The sequence below is a fragment of the Triturus cristatus genome, chromosome 5_1 (genome assembly GCF_964204655.1).
Source record: "Triturus cristatus chromosome 5_1, aTriCri1.1, whole genome shotgun sequence".
Lineage (NCBI taxonomy): Eukaryota > Metazoa > Chordata > Amphibia > Caudata > Salamandridae > Triturus > Triturus cristatus.
This window is the reverse complement of record NC_140587.1, coordinates 765,026,283-765,045,527: the sequence shown is the minus strand read 5'-3', so window position 1 is coordinate 765,045,527 and position 19,245 is coordinate 765,026,283. Positions and strand designations below refer to the sequence as shown.

At 43.9% G+C, this 19,245-nt stretch overlaps 1 protein-coding gene across 1 annotated transcript in view; it reads left to right on the top strand.

Annotated features, from left to right (window-relative positions):
• Positions 1-18,869, top strand: part of LOC146831444 (histamine H4 receptor-like) — a 67,722-nt gene extending 48,853 nt beyond the window's left edge. The window contains exon 4 of the mRNA XM_085603914.1: positions 18,738-18,869. Within this exon, the coding sequence (XP_085460040.1) occupies positions 18,738-18,869 (132 nt within the window). The remainder of the gene's footprint in view (positions 1-18,737) is intronic.
• The last annotated feature ends 376 nt before the right edge of the window (positions 18,870-19,245 follow it).

The following is a 19,245-nucleotide window of genomic DNA, read 5'->3' as shown; positions in this document are numbered from 1 at the left end:
TACGGATATTCTTAATAAAGTATCAGCTACTGACCCCTTCATAATCTCCAAATATGAAACCTCCTATTTTCAAGTGTCATCTCTACTTCTGGTATACCTGTCAACAACTGTATCTGACAATGTAATCATCTCCCCTGGAATTAAGATATACATCAGTGGCAAAAGAAAGAGAGAATAACGCAGGAAGGAGGACAGCTCATTGAGTGAAGCACTGTCTGCTGGGATATGTGTGCAACACTATGCATGCCTGTTTGTGGCCATTACACAGTCAATTACTAAACTCAAAGAATGCATTATGAAATCTGTTTGTGAATGAGGAAACTAAATGACTTCCACGGTAGTAAGAACTTTATCCAAAAACACAGTATTAGGAGGTATGAGAGCGATCACATGGTGGAGAAGAAATACATATTTGGGGGAGAGGAGACAAGCTAATTGAAGTGAATTCAAAGAGGGGATATGCATGTACGAAAAAGAATGGGGAGCTTAGAAAGTAGGAAAAGAGCAGGGTGATGATAAAGGGAAGGACAGTGAGACTAGTGGGCTGTGCCGTAGTTAATAAGATAAGAAAGATAGTGATAATGGCCTAGAAGAAGGATAATGATAGGATGGGCTGATTGTGTAAGGATAAATGAAAACAGTGAGGAGATATCTCCAATTCTCTATGGTCTTATTACACACTTTCTAAGCTTTGAATGATTTAAAATGAAGGCAACATTTGACTGACTTTTTTGACTAGCTCAATGTGGCATTCAGCAAGTGAGGGAATCAGGCATGGGACAGCAGAGCATGATGAGATCCTCTCTCCAGCAATGTGTCTCTTTAGCAGTATCTGTCACCATCTCAATCCCTGTCACATCCCTATTCTGAGTCACCACCCCAAACTCTGTAACATCCCCTTTCCCTGCCATGGTCTACATTTCGGCTGATACATTTGAGGAGTTGTGGAAATGAAACAAAAAAGCTATATAAGGGGGAAGCAGAAAGGCATGCTGTCCCCTAAGTTTAGAGAGGAGGTGTCTAAGGGATAACTACTGTGAAGAAACCTGATGAATATTGTTTTAACCAATTTTTGCGAACTCCCGGGACTCTCAAGGGATCGCGAATAGCAAAAAGGAGTAGATGAGTTCTCAATACATTCCATTAGTAGGAATGCATATTGTGGTCCTTGTTTTAGAGGTACGTACTGTAAGGAGCAGATAGTTAATTACTATTTTCAAAATAAAGTTACAATCTCGAGAGACTCCTTCGGATCGTATAAATAAATAGGGGTAGCGAAAATCCAGTGTATATAAATTATACCTATTACAACAGGATATGCACTTTCCATTCTAAAACTATGCTCTCTCGGGAGGCTTGTGAGTGTAATGCAGCAATCACTGCCCCTTTGGAGTGGATACGGAGGACTTTGCCCCTGGCTCTGGCAAGAGGCCCACAAGAGTCAACCACGCTATGTATGAGAGCATCATGGCTCTCTCGAGTGTCCCACATGAGTCATCAAGAAGGAGTGTATAGTACAAATAACATATACAATGAAAGTATAGGGTAGCTATGAAAAAAGCTTTTCAAGTAGCATTTTTAACAACTTTATCTTGTGATTTTTTAACATTTTAAAAAATGTTTGTATTTTTTTAAGGATAGAGCATAAACAAGAAACTGGGAGCAAAACTAACAACTCCTTCAAAACAAAGGGGAGAAAAATGTAGAAACAACCACTGCCTAGATGGGCATTTATGATCCTGGACAAGCCTGTTCCGTGCACCCCTTGCTAGTCTCAGAACAAATAAATGGTCTCCTTGCTACGTTCATATAAGCAGAATTGTTATCTGCTTGAGTGGTGAGTACCTGGGCAGGCACAGTGTCACCAGGTTGAAAGGATGTGGATGCCACTGATGAGTTATCAAGCTTTGCAACACAGGCTAACTCAGCCCTAACAAGGTGTTGAGGGTCCATTGCCCTTAAATGTCACCACATCTTAGTGGTACTCATGGAATTTTGCTCGTTCCGGCTGCCCCTGCTGAACATTTTTTGCATATGTCACAAATTACATATTTACAAGAAACTTTCTTTCCACCAGGCCTCATCTGAAAAAATTGGCAAACCAAGAACTCCCTGGGTGGCAGAGGTGGATGACTTGCAGGAACAGTAGTAGCTGCCGCGGTCCATGCAGGTAACAGCGATGGGGCCGTGTAGGGGTAGATTCCGAGGGACGATGCCTTGGGAAAATTAAATAAATAATAAATGTTCCCTCTGCATCATCCCTTGGAATCTCCCCTTACACTGCCCCACCACCCCACCGCTATTACCTGTACAGATCACAGCTGAGGAGTAGGGTTCTCATCTGAATCAAATGATGACATTCTGATCACAGAAAATCAGCTATGTCAGAGAGGTAGCAAAAATGTCTAACCACAGCAAAACCCAATAGGTAAATGGAGCATAAAAAGGAAGGAATATTTTTTTGCTAAATAAAGACATCCATATGAACAAATCACAGTCCTTCCTTGGTATGTCTTCCCTATCTAGAGCGTTTTGCAGGTGTTTCACGAGAGGCCCACAAGATGGTAAAAAGAGAGAGCTTTCTTAATATCTCAAATGCAATAATACATTAATGTTTTTTCTACTTTGAGCAAAACTTCTGATGTCTTACTTCATTCAGAACATAAAAAATGCACTCTTACTAACTCCAAATGTATGTTCTCACGAACTGATCGTGAGAGACGGACAAGGAGTACAGTCCCATCATGCGCCACCCAAGGTATTGTGGGTTCCGCTCCAGTTATCGTCTTGCGAGAGCTGTAAATTTGTAAACAAAATATGTAATACAATATACAATATAATTACTATACTGAATTTAATATTAAAAGATTAGCATTCAATAATAACTGACCACATGAGAAAGATCTCTGTAACATAGATCAAAACAAAATTTACAACCCTACAATCTAGCAAGCCTCCTGCAAGTCATCGTCGAGTCTCCCATGAGAGTGATCGCACACCTTAAAAAAGGATGTACATAGTGAAAACATACAGTTTACAGTACTGGAAAAACTTATCACTGTCTTTTTTAAATATAAATATGAAGTTTATGTAAGGATGCATACAAAGACTATGAAAACTTTGCTGGGAATATTTCTGTATATATGAGATACAAAAACTAAGAAGTTGAACATTCTCGGTGCTCAAACAATGTTGGAGTAGTTAGTTTCAATGTATTTTTAAATATATATATATATATATATATATATATATATATATATATATATATATATATATATATATGTATTTGAAAATCTTAGAAATTCACTGAAAAAACAAAGGTTAAAGTAATGTTATAGTTAAGTGTAATAAAGGTATGAGTTTTCAATTAAAAAAAACCTTAGAAATTCACTGAAAATGCTTAAGATAAGAACACAGAGCTGTAAATAGCAATCATAAAAAATATCGCTAAAAACATGAATTAGTACTAGAGTTTGTATCATATAAAAAGGCTCCATAGAAATACATCGATAAAATGTGTGAGACAAAATAATTCAACACCATTGTAAGTTCATTAACAGGGCCACACTAAAATAACTTTACGTAAGAATAGTTATAACTAGACTTGGGTTTCTCTTAGTTTTTTGGAACGGATAAGCCAAGCCCATTTCAAAAATTGCGCCATAGCAATAACTATTGGTTCGTTAGTGGATGTCTGCCGAATCCTTAGCGCCTCCGTGGCAGATCTATTACCTAGGTCCATACAGATTGGTTTCAACCATTTAGTCCTGGGTAACTTATTGGCCGGACACACAAAGAGAACATGAGATATGGATTCCATCTGGGCCAAGCAAACAGGACAGTAATCTGGCCCATGCAGAAGCCATTTACTTTTAAAGGTGTTAATCGGAAGAGAGACAACCCTAAACTGGTGGTATAGTTTCCTATCCATTGGTTTTAGGATGACATCCCAGTAGGCTTCCAGACCAAATCCTGTTTTTGCGTCAAAAAGTCCCTCGACAGGGTGGACCTAATAGCAGAGGAAAAATAATTACTCTTAACCATATCCCAATAGGCAGCCTTAAACTCCCTTTTTGTTGGGAATGGGTTTTCTTCAGGGTGCTCCCATAGACCACTCATCCCCATCCCACACAGGGTGTTTTTTACATTCTGGAGCCATTTGATCTTACCCAAACAACCAACCCCTTGAAATTCAGAAGAGATTTGGCATATTGGGAAAGCTCGGGAGTGACTCAGAGCCGTCTCCAGAATGCTACTGGTCTATATCGGGCTAAATCCTCAATACGTAAGCAACCCAAATCCATAAAGAGGGGCAACAGTGGTGAAGATTGCGGAAAATTCGTGATTGCTCTGACAAATTTATTCTGGGCTCGTACCAAGATGGAGATGTTCTCATAACCCCATAATTCGGCACCATATAGGATTGAAGTGGTGACCTTGGTGGTATATATTTTAAGAACAGGGGCAATGGGCTTGGTAAATGAGTGGCTATGTTCTTTCACAAGAGCTCCTGCCAGCTGTACGTGTTTTAAAGCTAGCAAATCAATGTGAGATTTCCAGTTAAGCTTCCTGCCTAAGGTAATCCCCAGGTACGCGAACGCATCTGTTTGTTCTAAAAGGGCATTGTTCATGCACACACTGCTTTTAATGAACTTGTGTTTGTGAAAAACCATGAATTTTGTCTTGTCCACATTTACTACCAGCCCATGATCTTGACAGAACACCTCAAACCTGGATAAAGCAGCCTGCAACCCTTCTGTGTCTTAGATAGGATCAAGGTGTCGTCTGCGAACATGAGCAGTGGTATGCTCAGCCCTGCCAAACTTGGGGCATCAGTATGACATGTGGAGTAATAGTGGACCACCCTGTCAATAAACAGGGAAAACAATGTGGGCGCCAGGACGCATCCCTGGCGCACCCCTTTAGGACAGGGAATTTATCGGTGACCTCACCCTTTGAGCCCCACCTGACCTGTGCATAGTTCGATGTGTGCAATTTGATTAACATGGCTAATAGCTCCTGTGGCATCCCTGCGTCCGAGAGGACGCTCCACATTTTATTACGTGGGACCAAGTCGAATGCAGACTTAAGGTCGATAAAAGCTGCATAAAGGGATCCTCCCCCTATGTTAACTACTTTCCAGTAAATCATAACAAACCTAAAAACTTGGTTGATGGTCCTAGTAAAGGGGCGAAAGCCGGCCTGCAGTGGTGATAAAATCTCATACTCCTCAATGCACGCTTGGATTCTACTGAGGACCAACCTGGCAATTAGTTTCTGCATTGAATCAATAAGGCGGATAGGCCTATAATTGCCAGGTAGCGAAGGATCACCCTTTTTAAAAATCAGAATAATGACTGCTCCAGACCATGTATCAGGGATGGGTGCACCACTAGCTATCGCGTTGGCTAAAAAGGTGATGTAGGTGACCCAATTCTCTTTGTCGTGCTGAAACAAGTCCGCCGGTAAACAATCCGGACCTGGTGCCCTTCCTTTCGGTATCAATGGGAGAACCTTCTCTACCACAGAGCTGTCAAACGATAAAGTGGTAGGGGTGAAACCAAGTTGGGGGTGAGTCGAGACATTATTTGAATTAGAAAATTGTGTTTCAAAGTACGCAACCCATGATTCTGGTGCTACATGGTTAACTGGTATGTGTGGTGTTCCATTGCTTCCCCACTTAACTAGCTGCCAGAATTTGACCATATCCCGATCATTACATACAAGTCAAGCCAATGTTTGTCGTCCCATTCCTTCTTTGCTGTTGATTTGGTTGCTTTATACCTGGCCCTGGCAGATCTAACCGCGCCTTTATTTATGGATCTAAGGGCGTTCGTTCGTACCCGGTATGCCACTCTACATGACTTATTGTACCAAGAGGCCATTTTTGCACCAGGCTTTTTCTTCCTTGAAATAGGCTTGATAAAAGGGTTTTAAACTAGAGAATAGTTCACTATGGACATATGGGACAGTGTGGTTAATGTCCTCCTGGGTAGAACAGTTGTTGAGAATAGCAACAGAATGAGCAACCATAGATTTCATCAGCTCCAGGTCCCCTTCTCTTTCAACGAGCCTTGCCCATCTGACTCTCCTGTCATCATTCGAAACTACTGCTTCCAATTGGGTGTGGGCAACATCCTTATTGTCTAGTGGGCTCAGAGCCTTGAGTGATAATATCAATGGGTCATGATCACTTTCGGTCCGTTCAACAACCGACATGTCTTGTAAGTGGACCCGAATTCAACATTGAGAAGGATATAATCTATCCTGCTGTTTCTCACACCATTATTAAAAGTATGCGCACCCTTCCGGTCCGACTCCATCCTCCCATTTGCAGCCCTCACTCCCTTCTCCAGGCACAGCCCCTTGAGCTGTAATGCTGCTTCCGTCCATTTATGAATTGGGCTAAGGTCTGGGGGGGAATATTCCATTGTAAGTCCTCATCAGAGGTTAAATTGCCATCCTCTTGGTCGAGAGGTTCGAAAGAGCAGTTAAAGTCACCCGCTATGATCATGTTGCAACCTTCTCTCCTGCTGTCCAAGAGTCTATCAAGGAGGGCAACTGTCTCTGAATGCCTCCCACCCAGCATCCCTCTTGCATAGATGTTAATTAACAAGATATCCCATACACGACCAATTCGTAATCCCTTTTGTCCACCTTGTGCTGGCTTTGAAAAATTTAAGAACCCGGGATGGTAGACTTATTCCAAAGCCCATGTCTCTTGAAATACCCATATATTGTGCTGTTCAATAAAAGTAGACCAATCACTAGATTCAGTTTTAGATAAAAACCCCACAATGTTCCAAGAACCCACTGTACTGCTGGGCTTATAGAGCCCTGGAGGTTCACTCAGGAGAGGCATTTGGACTGCGGGTCCACAAGCGGTACTTGATGCCACAGTACCGGGGGGCCATTCGATAAGGAGCCTCCAACCTCGGATACACTGGCTGGGCCTGCCCACTTGCTCTCCCAATGCATTTTGTCTTCCCCTAGATTGCCCGCATTATTACCAGCTGCAGCCCTCGATACATTCATAGTCCTTGTTTTGATGAGGTCAACAGGGTCACTAGTAAAAAATCCTTGTTCTAATTCCCCATGTCCCCGATAAGGCTTGTTGTAATTAATGCAGGGCCACCAATGCTATCAAGTCAATCAGTACTTTCTAATGATGAAAGGGCGTCAAATCGATTGCTTACGGGGACAGAGTAATTGTAATGCCCTAATGGATGGAATATCCCTCTCCCATTGACACTATTAGTATTTGTTGTGGGTCGGTAGAAAAATCCATGTGGTAGTACTGAGATAGTATCCCTTGCATCATGGTTCCTTGCCCTCGACAATATAAACTGAACCATGCTAGGTGTCCTAAACCTCAAAACCACACAGTCCCCCCGAAAAGATTTACCAGACTTCCCCACCCAGAGTACCCTAGGCACCATTTTAAATTCAGTGAAAAGTTCAGTGGTAATCCCTGTTCTAGAACTTAACAGGTGTAGTGCCTTGTTTCACAGGGTTGACCAGTGCTGCAGCGTCTGTGTTGCAAGCTCAGGGACATTACCCAAAACAACTGTATACCGTGTAGCTTCTGGCGGTAGGTGGAGAGATGTTGGGAGATATTGCTCATCTGCTGAGGATTGTTGGAGTCGATGTATTCTACCAGCTCTCGGTCCTGTTGGGCACCCTGGGTGCCGTGTCCACCACTAGTTGATGGGTTTAGCTGACTATTACCCACAACCGTGCTAGAATAACTGGGTGGTATATTATCTGACCCCTTACTTTGCAAACCCCTAACCTCCGGTTTGGTGGAATACCCCCGCCGCCTAATTGTGCATTAGAATTAATCGATGGGCTCATACGGAGGCCCTGTTCTATTTTAGTGAGCTTATCTTCAATTGAAGCAAGTTTCTGCATCAGGGGGTCAATTAAAATGGAGATTTTCTGCATTAACTCTGTGGTAAAATCATCCTTACTACGGTTAGCTGGTTCAGGAGTAATGCCCACAAGAGAGCAGTCGCTGGTGGTTGGCAAAGAAGATTGCGGACGTCCCCCACACCCATTTGCAGAGACCTTCCTGCTTGAGCCCCCTGTTAAGTTGGGATGTGATTTTGCTATGCCTCAGGCTTTCCTTTTCTTCATTGGAGGTTCCCCCTCCTCCCCCACAGCCCCCTGTTTAACCTGCTTGGCTTGCTTGCTCCTAGTAGTAGCCAGTGAGGCTCTAGGAGGACCTGCCAGACTTAATGAGGTGGGATCAGGTGAAGCAGTTAGGACGGATATAGGCTGCCTAGTTGGCCCAGGAAGAGCAGCTACGGGGGATTTGGATGCATTAATGGGGTAAATGGGGCTGGATTACCTGAGCCTATAGATGTTAAAGGTTCTAACGATAACCTGCGCTCAGTTAGTTGTATCTCATGAATGAGCGCAGATTCGGCCCTGGATAGGAATGCGTTGAGGGTTCCCACGACTCCCCTCCCCACTCCAGATTTACGTTTACCCAATAAACTCGCCCCAACACGTGGCATAGCGATTCACTAATGCTGCTAAACTGATCTCCCTGCTAATGGACCCAAAGTTAGAGGGATGGCCCAACCCAGCCTCCTCTGTACTCTGACGGGCTCAGATGGGCCCGCCCTTGGTCCGGGCTTCGTCCGGGCTGCGTCCCACTCCACGGGTGGAGAGGCAGCGCTTTAAATGCGGTGACGACGCCTTCCCCTCACTCGCGGCAGCTGGTCCAGATAGGATGCCCTCTGGGAGGTGGAGTCCTCTCCCAGAGTTTTGGCACCTGCAGCAGCTGACGAAACAAAGGCTACGGGGATCCTGGGACAGCATCCCACCCGAGCAGTCACAGCGCCGCAAAGAGGAGATTAACACAGGCGGAGGTGCGGCAAAAAATGCAAGCTACTCACTTTTCCCCAGTTAGTCGTGGAGGGTAGATTATTAATACTGTAGTTATCTACCGGGTGAGTAGCTAGTAAAACATTATAGTGGAGAAGCGTTATAGCATTAAGGAGATTGTGCTCGCAGTAATAGAGTCCAGTAATCTTCTAAAAGTTTATGTGCCCTTCGGTCCTGTGGGCCTCCTCCTGAGAATGGAGCAAAAGAGGCTGTGAAGTTGTAAGCGGCTTCACAGGCTGTGACCGTCTGTGCCCTGTGCCCTGTGATTGTGACCGGCCAAGTACTGCACAGGAGCACAGAAGCGCAAAATGCGCATAAGGGAAATAAGGGCAAATACTGAGGCCGGTTCAACAACAAGAGACTGTGGGCAGTGAGGAAATGATGCAGTGTGCTGATGCGCAGTAATGCGCGGTAATGCAGCGCCGGATCCTGGGCAGGGCGAGAGAGCAGGGCACACTGGGTGCTACAGGCTACTCCCAGCCTAGTTGAGTCGCCTCTGAAGTGCACCTTGGCACAACACTTCTGGCTGACTCTAACGTCAACCACACTGTCCCACTTTACTGCTTGATACCACTGCCCTTCAGTGCCTCTCAGTGCCACATATCACGTTCAACTGGTGTTCAACGGACCCCCGGGCTCCAAACCATTCAAATTCTTGATGCCTGGACTTGTAGCTCACCAGGGGCAGCTCCTCACCACCAGCACCTCCCCTCACCTCACCGTCTATCAGGCACAAAGCACGGGACTCCTGCCTCAGCAAGCGTTGGATAGTGGTGATGGAAAATTTGGAAAATTGAGGCTGAGTGCTCTCCCACAGCCGTGGTTCCCGTGAGTCCCGTATGACCTCCTGCGGCTCAGTGGGGGCTCCCGCGGGTCATCTCAGCTGCAGACCCCTTCTTTCCTCTGGTGTTTTCTGGTTTCTGGTTTTTGGCGTATTTTCACCCACGATGCTCTCCCGCGGCTCACTCGCGGCTCGCAGTTCGTGCCGCTTCCTGCATCTGCGTGACCTGCGTAGCCAAAACCTGGACTGGATCAGCAACAGGTGGATCTCCTGCCCATAGCCGCTGTTGAAGATGCCCACTTTAACCCTTTAACCCTTGTTTTTTAGTTAAAAAAAAAAAATATATATATGTATATACATAATATGTATATATATATGTGTATATATATAATATATATTCATTGAAAAAAACAAATGTTACAGGGATGTTATAGTTAGGAAATGAAATTAAAAGAACGTACACTTTTCCTGAAAAAACAGAGGTTACAGAGATGATTTAGTTAGGTTCAGGTTTCACTCATACAGTGGAATTCAGCAGTTATAGTTAGCTGAGCTAACTATAAATTGCACCCCTGCAATGCACTGCTTATGACCTCACAAGGTGTATTGGTGAATCAGTGGGTGTATGAGTACCTGCATGGTTGTGACTAACCATATAAGTGAGTTATTACGTGTCTCAGTGAATGTATGGATGAGTGACTAGGTTTTGTGAATGTCTGTACCAATCTGTCAGTTGGTGTTTATGTGCCTCTTTGGGTTGGTGAGTGGATACATAGGTGGCTGTATGTGTGACAGATTTGTTGTCTGAGTACCTGTATGGGTGTATGAGTGTCTGTGTGGTGGGGTGAGAATGTGTGTGACTGCCTGCATGGATGAGTGAGTCAGTGCCTTATAGGTTAGTGAGCACATCTGTTAGAGGCTGTTTGAGTGACTGAGCATGTGTATGGCTGTGCCGGTGAGTGAATGGGTGTGTCAGTGGTATATAGGCGAGTAACTGTTTATGTAAAAGACAGTAAAGGTGAGTGTTGGAGTATATGAGTGACTTTATGTGTAAGTGAGTGAATGTGAGAGTGGCTGTATGGGTGAGTGTGTGCTTGTGTCAGTAACAGTATAGGTGAGTGAGTACGTGTTAGTGACTGTATGAATAAGTGAGTAAATGTATGTATAAATGTATAGGAGAGTATGTGGCTGTGTGTTGGACTCTATGTGTGAGTGAGTAGGTGCGTGAGTAGCTCTATGGGTGACTAACAGTTTGTGAGTGGTTATATGGATGTTTAAGTGGATATAGCAGTAGCTATTGAGTTGGTGTTTGAGTGGCTGCATGGTTCACTGAGTGGATGTGCATGAAGACCTATGAATCAGTGAGTGGGTGTATATGTACTGGTATGGGTGTGTCAATGGTTTTGAGGATGTTAGTGTGCAAGTTGGAGTGGGTGTATTGAACATTTATATTGGGGTGTGAGTAGGTGCATCAGAGATTCTGTGGATGATGTCATCAGTGATGTCATTTGAGATGTCATCAGTGATGTCACTGACCATGTCATGAGTGATGTAATATGTGAGGTCATAAGCAGTGCATTGCGGGGGTGAAAGTTATAGTTAGCTCAGCAAATGTTTATGGATTTTTAAATTCTATTTCCTAACTATAACGTCCATGCAACCTATGATTTTTTTATTGAATATTTAAGGTTTTTAAATTGAATATTGTATCTATAATGGCTCTATACCATGTATTTTTATAACCTTGTATTTTCTTCAGTGGATTGATAAGCGTAGTTTTTTTTCTTTGCATTTTTTATACACGCATCAACGTCGTGATACCAGTGGGGACATTGCGTAAGGTGCATGTTTTTGAGGAAGTCTTGAACATATATTTCAACAGATCTGACTTAATAGCAGACACTAGTTGTAATGTAGACTTTATATTTGAGGTTGTGTGATTATTTTGTGAAGAAACCTCTTCAATGTGATGTTTTATATAATCGCTGTGACTCCGTACACCGCGTCGTTATCGGTAGATGCGAAGTGCGGGTGTTTTTTTAAAACTCAGCAACACATAGTTACACATATTTTAATTAATTTTTGACACAAGTTGTTTATTGATATACTCTTTAAACCTAACTTTTGTAAGAATTTTTCAATTAAAAGCCTTTTACTTGGTGATCGCGGCAATGCTGGAAGTCACTATGACGTTGGTAACGGCGATGAAGGTGTGCTTTTGGTAAAGTGTATAACACATATTTATACATATTACATTGTATGATCCACTTTTGGGGGTTTAATACCAGTCGATTAACAATTATGTTTGAGTACTTATTTTAAATTAAATATAATTCTGTTCAGTTTCCGGTCTTCACGAAGATGCTGATCATCGTGAAGATTATGTGATCGGGAAATAGATGAATATGATTGGATGATACACTTTTCAACTAAAAGAATAGACAGAACATGCCCATTTATCTATATTGGGGAGCCACTCGTAGAGGAGTACTTGACCTGCGTTGCTTGCTGCCTACTGGAGCCCCGTAGGGCATTGGCCTGACTTAACCTGTGTCCAGGGAGCCCCGTTGGGCATTGAAAGTTGACCGGGGAGCTGCTGTGGAGGAGGACGGGACTGCGAGGACCAGCAGGCTGTGCGTGTTCCATCCAGCACACCTGCCGCCTCTTCCCGTGACTCCGCCCCCTGCTGACCGCTGATAACTCCTCGCGGCCCCCGCTTCGCGGGAGCCACTCGTAGAGGAGTACTTGACCTGCGTTGCTTGCTGCCTACTGGAGCCCCGTAGGGCATTGGCCTGACTTAACCTGTGTCCAGGGAGCCCCGTTGGGCATTGAAAGTTGACCGGGGAGCTGCTGTGGAGGAGGACGGGACTGCGAGGACCAGCAGGCTGTGCGTGTTCCATCCAGCACACCTGCCGCCTCTTCCCGTGACTCCGCCCCCTGCTGACCGCTGATAACTCCTCGCGGCCCCCGCTTCGCGGGTGCCACTCGTAGAGGAGTACTTGACCTGCGTTGCTTGCTGCCTACTGGAGCCCCGTAGGGCATTGGCCTGACTTAACCTGTGTCCAGGGAGCCCCGTTGGGCATTGAAAGTTGACCGGGGAGCTGCTGTGGAGGAGGACGGGACTGCGAGGACCAGCAGGCTGTGCGTGTTCCATCCAGCACACCTGCCGCCTCTTCCCGTGACTCCGCCCCCTCCATCCACAGCCAGTATAAGACCTGAAGGTATTACGCGTCAGCGGGACGCGTGTGCGGGACATCACCCGGGACAAAGCCTGGACTAAGGGCGGACCCTCTGAGACCCTCCGAGGCCGATCGAGGCTGGGCTGGGCCAGGAGTGAATCCGCTGCACTGTGGTAATTGGGAGTTTCTTCTTCTTTGAAATATTACCATGGCTTCTAGTGAGAATGTTTTGCCGGGGGAGAATCCAAGGCCAGTGGTAAATGGCCCTCTTGACAGTTATTTTAAAAAGTCTTTCGTAACGGACAAGGAGCTGGACACTACCCTGGAGGAGCGTAGACTAGAACGTCGTCGCTCTATTGAAAATATGAAACGTAGAGTTCCAGAGGTTGTTTCCCCAAACATTCCTGTTGTCGAGAGTGGTAGTAATGGTGTAAACGACACCCCCCTCTCGCAAGAGGGTGTTCCACTATTGTTACGTGACTGTTCACCCACAAACTGTGTCCCTAGTGTTCAGGTTATCAGCGATTCTCTCCCCCCACATGCCACAAGTCATTCTAAAATTTCTAATACGCGGCTCGTGGGACGGGGGGTAGGAAATAAGGCTAAGAATCCGACCAAGGGGATTATTCATGGCCCTCCTCCCAGGAAAAAAAGGCGTAGGGTGGGGGTGACCAATGGCCCTAGGATACAGCATTCAGAATTTGGCCACTATCTTTCTAAAGGGTCTGTTTCTGGGTTATTAATTGGGCCAGATCATAGCCAGACGGCGGCCATTAGTACCTGTTCAACGGCTGTGAACCCTGTTGTGACCCCCCCAGAGCCTGCTTTATCAGCTGTAGTTATCCCACAGGTGCCCACTTCCATAGTTTTTTTACCCCAACTGGGGGATATGATCAGCACCCTCCTTTTACCCATTACTGACACCTTAAGGAAGCTGGAGTATAGGCTAGCGAACATCGAATCTACAATGAGAAATATGGCCTTTGTAGGTAAGGTTACAACGGATGGTACTAGTAAACAGGCTGGAGCTCCCCTTATAAATCCACCCAGGGAACCTCCTGATCTCAGTAGGAATGTAGTGCAGACTGTGGGCCACCCAGTCCCGGACCAGGGCAGAAATGAACCTTTGTTGCCGAAGGAACATCTAGTTAGCAAGCCCGTTTTGGATCTGGTGGAGGAAGCCAGCATTGCCCCAGTAGGGAGCACTGTCCAGGCGCAGGGTAACCCTAGGTGGGAGGGGGTCCCAGGGATTCATGGTCTTCGGGTTGATTTACCCCCAGAAGCTGCACCCTTAGTGGTGGTGTTGACTGGGGTACCTGTTTTAACCGCTAATAAGAGTGAGGATTATGCCCAGCTTAAAAATAAAACTATCCACTGGCTAAGAACATATAGACCCATAAATAGGAAAGTAAATGGTGAGATATTACATGTTAGACGTCTCCCATGGCTTGGTGGAAGGAATAAAGATGTTGATGGCGATATAGTTCTGATTAATTTCAGAGACCCAGAAGCGGTAGCTCTTATATTGAACTGGCCCCTAGGCAACGGTAATAGCCAAATTCGCCCTCGATCTTTGACCTATTTCCATCCTAGGTCTTTGGTTTTCCCCACATCCTATGTAAGGAAAAATCGTTCAGTTTACGCAAATGACCCCACTGCCCTTTATGCACCAAATCAGCGAATTGATCACCAAGGTTGGAATATGGTTCCCTTTAGTGGCCACAGGAATAATAATATTCGGGGAATGGAGCACCTGAGGCCTTTTACTCCTTTAGAATTAGGGAACAGGTTTGATGTTTTTTCCAGCATGGATGATTGTGATTGAAAATTATGGTTTGGGCAGGGTAGGCGGGAGAGTCCAATTGGAGGTGGAGTTGTGGGTAACGTTACTGTGTTACCCAATGTGGTAGATGACCCTCAAAGTCGTGATGGGCTTCTCCAGGATGCGGAAAACACTACTTTAAGAATTTCTAATGTGTTAGATACCACCACATGTACTGACGGAAAAAGTATGTTAAATCCAACAATATTAACGGCCACAATAGTTACCAACCCATCCCAAGTAGCCTTAGAAGAGAACCTAAGGGCTATTACGTGGAATATAGCTGGGCTAGCCTCTAAGGTAAACACCCCCATATGGGTTGATTTTACTAAACAAGGCTATGATATTATTTGCCTGCAAGAAACTTGGGAGAGGGCTGAAGTACATGTTGAGGGCTATACTTCTTTTAACGTGCAGGCTGTGGCATCCCAAGCTGGTCGAGCTAAGGGCGGACTCGTGACCCTGATATCCACTGCACTGACTGAGTTCTGTGCTAGTGATCATGTAGTTCTAGGTGAACACGCCTCGGTTCTGCGTATGGTCCATAGCGGATGCAGAGACTTAATAATAGTGAACTTTTATAACAACATTGCCGGGCACAAACAGGGAAAGTTTATTTCTGACATAGAGCAGGCCATTGATGCCTTTTTATTGAGTACACCCAAACCTGCTGCCATCATATGGGTGGGAGATTTTAACATTAAATCATGTACTTATGCACTCAAGGGGGCTTGTGGCCATAGGGAGGAGTACTCGGGAAGGGAAACAACATGTGTATATAATCATTTCCCGCATAATAATTATGGTAGTGCTCTGAATAACCTATTGGCCAAATATGACCTGGACCTCCTAGAGTGTAATAAGAACAAAAACAATGTTAGATGTCCAACATTCCATGGGAGGAACAGTCAATCATTCATTGATCATATTATGATATCTTGCTCTGTAGCTTATATTAATGTTTGGGTGATTGAACAAAAGGTCAGTGATCACAACAGTGTAACCGTTGAACTATTGGGTTGGGGAATCAAAAGGAACACCTTTGGTCAACCAATTCAGGACATTGTTGCAGTAAGACCGAATGGGATGAGAGTGAAATGGATAAAAGTTGACCCCATTAAACTTGTTGCCAATGTGATCACAAACTGTTGTGGTGAGGTCGAGTATTGCTTATTGCTGGACCCATGCCCACGAATTCTGTTATCCAAATTCCTAACTATCACAAAAACCATTGAGAAATCCCTGACGCACAAACCTCGGAAATCAAGGGAAGTTAAGGCGGTGTGGTTTGATGACCTTTGTGCGCAGTCATTAAAAAGGTTAAAAACCTCACTTGATGCAATACCAAGAGACGTTTGTAAGATCAGGGAAGAGCGCCATAATTATAAAACTGCACTTTCCATTAGGAAGAAGGAATTGCAGGATGCGGCATGGGAAAAATTAGATCTGGCTGCAGATACCAAAGATCATAAACTTTTTTGGGACACCGTAAATAGTCCATTCTTGAAGAATGACAATGTCCCTGAACTAACCTCGCATGTCAGTTGTCAGGCCTGGATAGCTCACTTTACCGGGATTTTTAACTCTGATTTTACTACTGTTTTTAATTCTAATGTTTTAACTGATCCTCCAACCTGCTTTAAATGGGAGAAAACATTGTTCTCGGTGACACTAAGCGAGGTGATTGTGGCAATTGAAAAGAGTAAGGGGGGGAAAGCCCCGGGCCCAGATGGGGTCCCCGTGGACTTTTTCAAATCTGAGATTGCTTTATGGGCCCCCATTTTAACCCGTTATTTTAATGCTGCAATCGAGGACGAGTTACCAACCTCATGGGGTCAATCCATCTTAGTACCACTTTTTAAAAAGGGTTCTAGGGCTGAAGCACGAAATTATCGCCCAATTTCACTTTTAGACTCGTCGTTAAAGATTCTGAGTCGTATACTTTTGGTGAGACTAGAGACCTGGGCCGAGGACAATAATGTTCTTTCGCCTATTCAGTTTGGATTCCGAAGGGGTCTAGGAACTATGGAGCAGTGCGTGAACCTTGAACTTATCATCGGCAAGTACACTAAAGCTAAGGAGGGGAATTTGTTTATGTGCTTTGCCGATCTAAGTTCTGCTTTTGATTTAGTGGAACACGCACTGCTCTGGCCAGTACTACTGGATATGGGCGCACCACCTGAAATCATCCACCTCTTGGCCAGAATGTATGGTAACCTTTCAAGTAAGGTTAGATTCGGAACAAATGGTGAATGCACCCCCCTTTTTAAAATTGGTAGAGGGATCCGACAAGGGTGCGTGCTAGCTCCCCTTTTATTCTCCCTTTTTATAAATCAGGTTGATCAATTTTTACAAGAATTTTATGCTGATGCTCCCATCATCAATGGAAAGCAAATACCCGTCCTATTATATGCGGACGACGCGGTCCTGATTTCCAGGACCGCGAATGGGTTGCAAAAGTTAATTGAGAAGTTTCACATTTTTATTCAGGGCAGAAAGCTTAAAATTAACAAGGGTAAGACTATGACTATGACTTGTGGTAAGAAAATAAAGAAAAACAAGTCATTCTTTTTAGATGGGGATAAACTTGAGGCAGTCCGACATTTTTGCTACTTAGGTATCACCTTTTCAGGTGATGGGAGATGGGTAAATGAGCAATCCTGTGTTGGTATGAAGATGACCAGAAATACAAATTGCATCTTCAGATTTGCCTCGAAATTGGGGGGTCGTAGAATCCGTGAGATGATTTCTATCTATAATTCAAGGTGCATGTCCTCTGCTTTGTATGGAATCGTCAAATTGCTCTGTCCATCCAGCAAGAGGAAAACAAGTACCTGAAACGATTATTATGCCTCCCCGCTTCTGCCTCAAATGAGATTACCCACAGAGAGCTTGGCATAAATTATGCCGCAGATCTGATTGCATTGCGTCCCTTGTCCCTATGGCGGTCCATATGGGCCAAAGAAGAAACTAGGTTTACCCAGGAAGTAATTTTGGACTGTATTCAACTAGATCGTCATTCGAAAATCCCCTGGTTAGAACATATTCACTCCTGGTATAAGATTCTCTTTGGCCAGGATATTTTTAAAGATATTTTAACAACATCGGTTTTAACAAAGCGTAACCTTAAAACTATTTACTTGGACCATGCAAAAGGGACCAGAACGAAGGAGTATGCAATGCAAAGTACGTTCAAATTATATTTGGAGTACAACCTTAGTACAAGATTCCCACCTTATCTTACATTTGTTAGTATTAATTCTCATCGCTTCGTTCTAGCACGCCTGAGGTTGGGAATAGTCCACCATCTGGTGGCTTTCCCAACCGTAAAAAAACCCGGGTCATGTCTTTGCCCATGCGACGGGAAATCTAAACAGAGCACTTGCCACTTCTTACTTTTTTGTAAATTTTATACTGGTTTTAGGAAATTTTATTTGAAGCAACTATTTTTAGAACATAAGATATATAATACAAGAGCCGCAATACAATTGTTGTTTGATTTGGCTTCCCTGAATGTGTGCTGTCGTGTGGCCACCTACATTTTAAAATGCACCTGGCACAGGAAATCAATTATTATATGATTCCCTTATCCCGTTATCCCCGTTCACCCGTTGGCTATCAGATTTTATGACTATTGGTGATTTACTGTTAAGTTACATTGTTTGTTGTGTATTTATTTTTGTACTGGCATTTGCACAAACTTTCATTACAAACAAATTGCTGCTAAAATGTCTAAACTGAATTAACTCCCCCCTTTATAATTATTACTAAAATGTACTTAATGATTAATTTAACTCTGTACACAAAGTGATATATTTTATTGATTTAACAATATTGGCATGGATAGTGATGTAATTTTATATGTTTCTTTATTTAATTTTCATAAATTTGATTCTTTATTGTTTTGATGTATGTTGCTATATGGTTGTACTCGTACATACCGAATAAAGCATTTTGAAATTTGTCTATATTGAACATTCTTTAAGAGAAGTTCATTGTGAGCAGCTCACTAGCATTTATTGGATTGGTTCTTATGCATATTTTTGCAAAATTGTCAACTCAGCCAGAAGAGGGAGATCAGGTGGAACAGCAGGTGGACCAGGAAGTCGAAGAGGTGGATTCTGCTGAATCTGGAGATGAGGGGCATCCTCAGAGGAAATCAACCTTTGCTTGGGATTTCTTCAGGATTCTGTAGGAAGAAGCAAAAACAGTCTCCAAATGTGTGCAATGCACAATATGTGGCAAGACATTGTCAAGGGGTAAAACAAGAAATATTCTTGCAGAACTGTGTCCATTTTTTGCCATCCAAAAACATATCATGGCAATTATCTAAAAGCAGTAAGAAGGCAACACGAGGCTGAAGGACCCTCAGCTTCAATAGCAGTCGCAACAACACTGGGGCAGAAAGTCCCTTCAGAGGTCCTATGTGAACTTCAAGATTTGTCTCCAGAGTTTTACCGAATGGCATCATACTGCATGGATTGTGGAACTGTGGTGGGTACTGGAGAGCAATCTTTTTCAATTTTTTGTCCCTTCATAGTTTTTTACATTTTTGAGTGCATGTTGAAGTT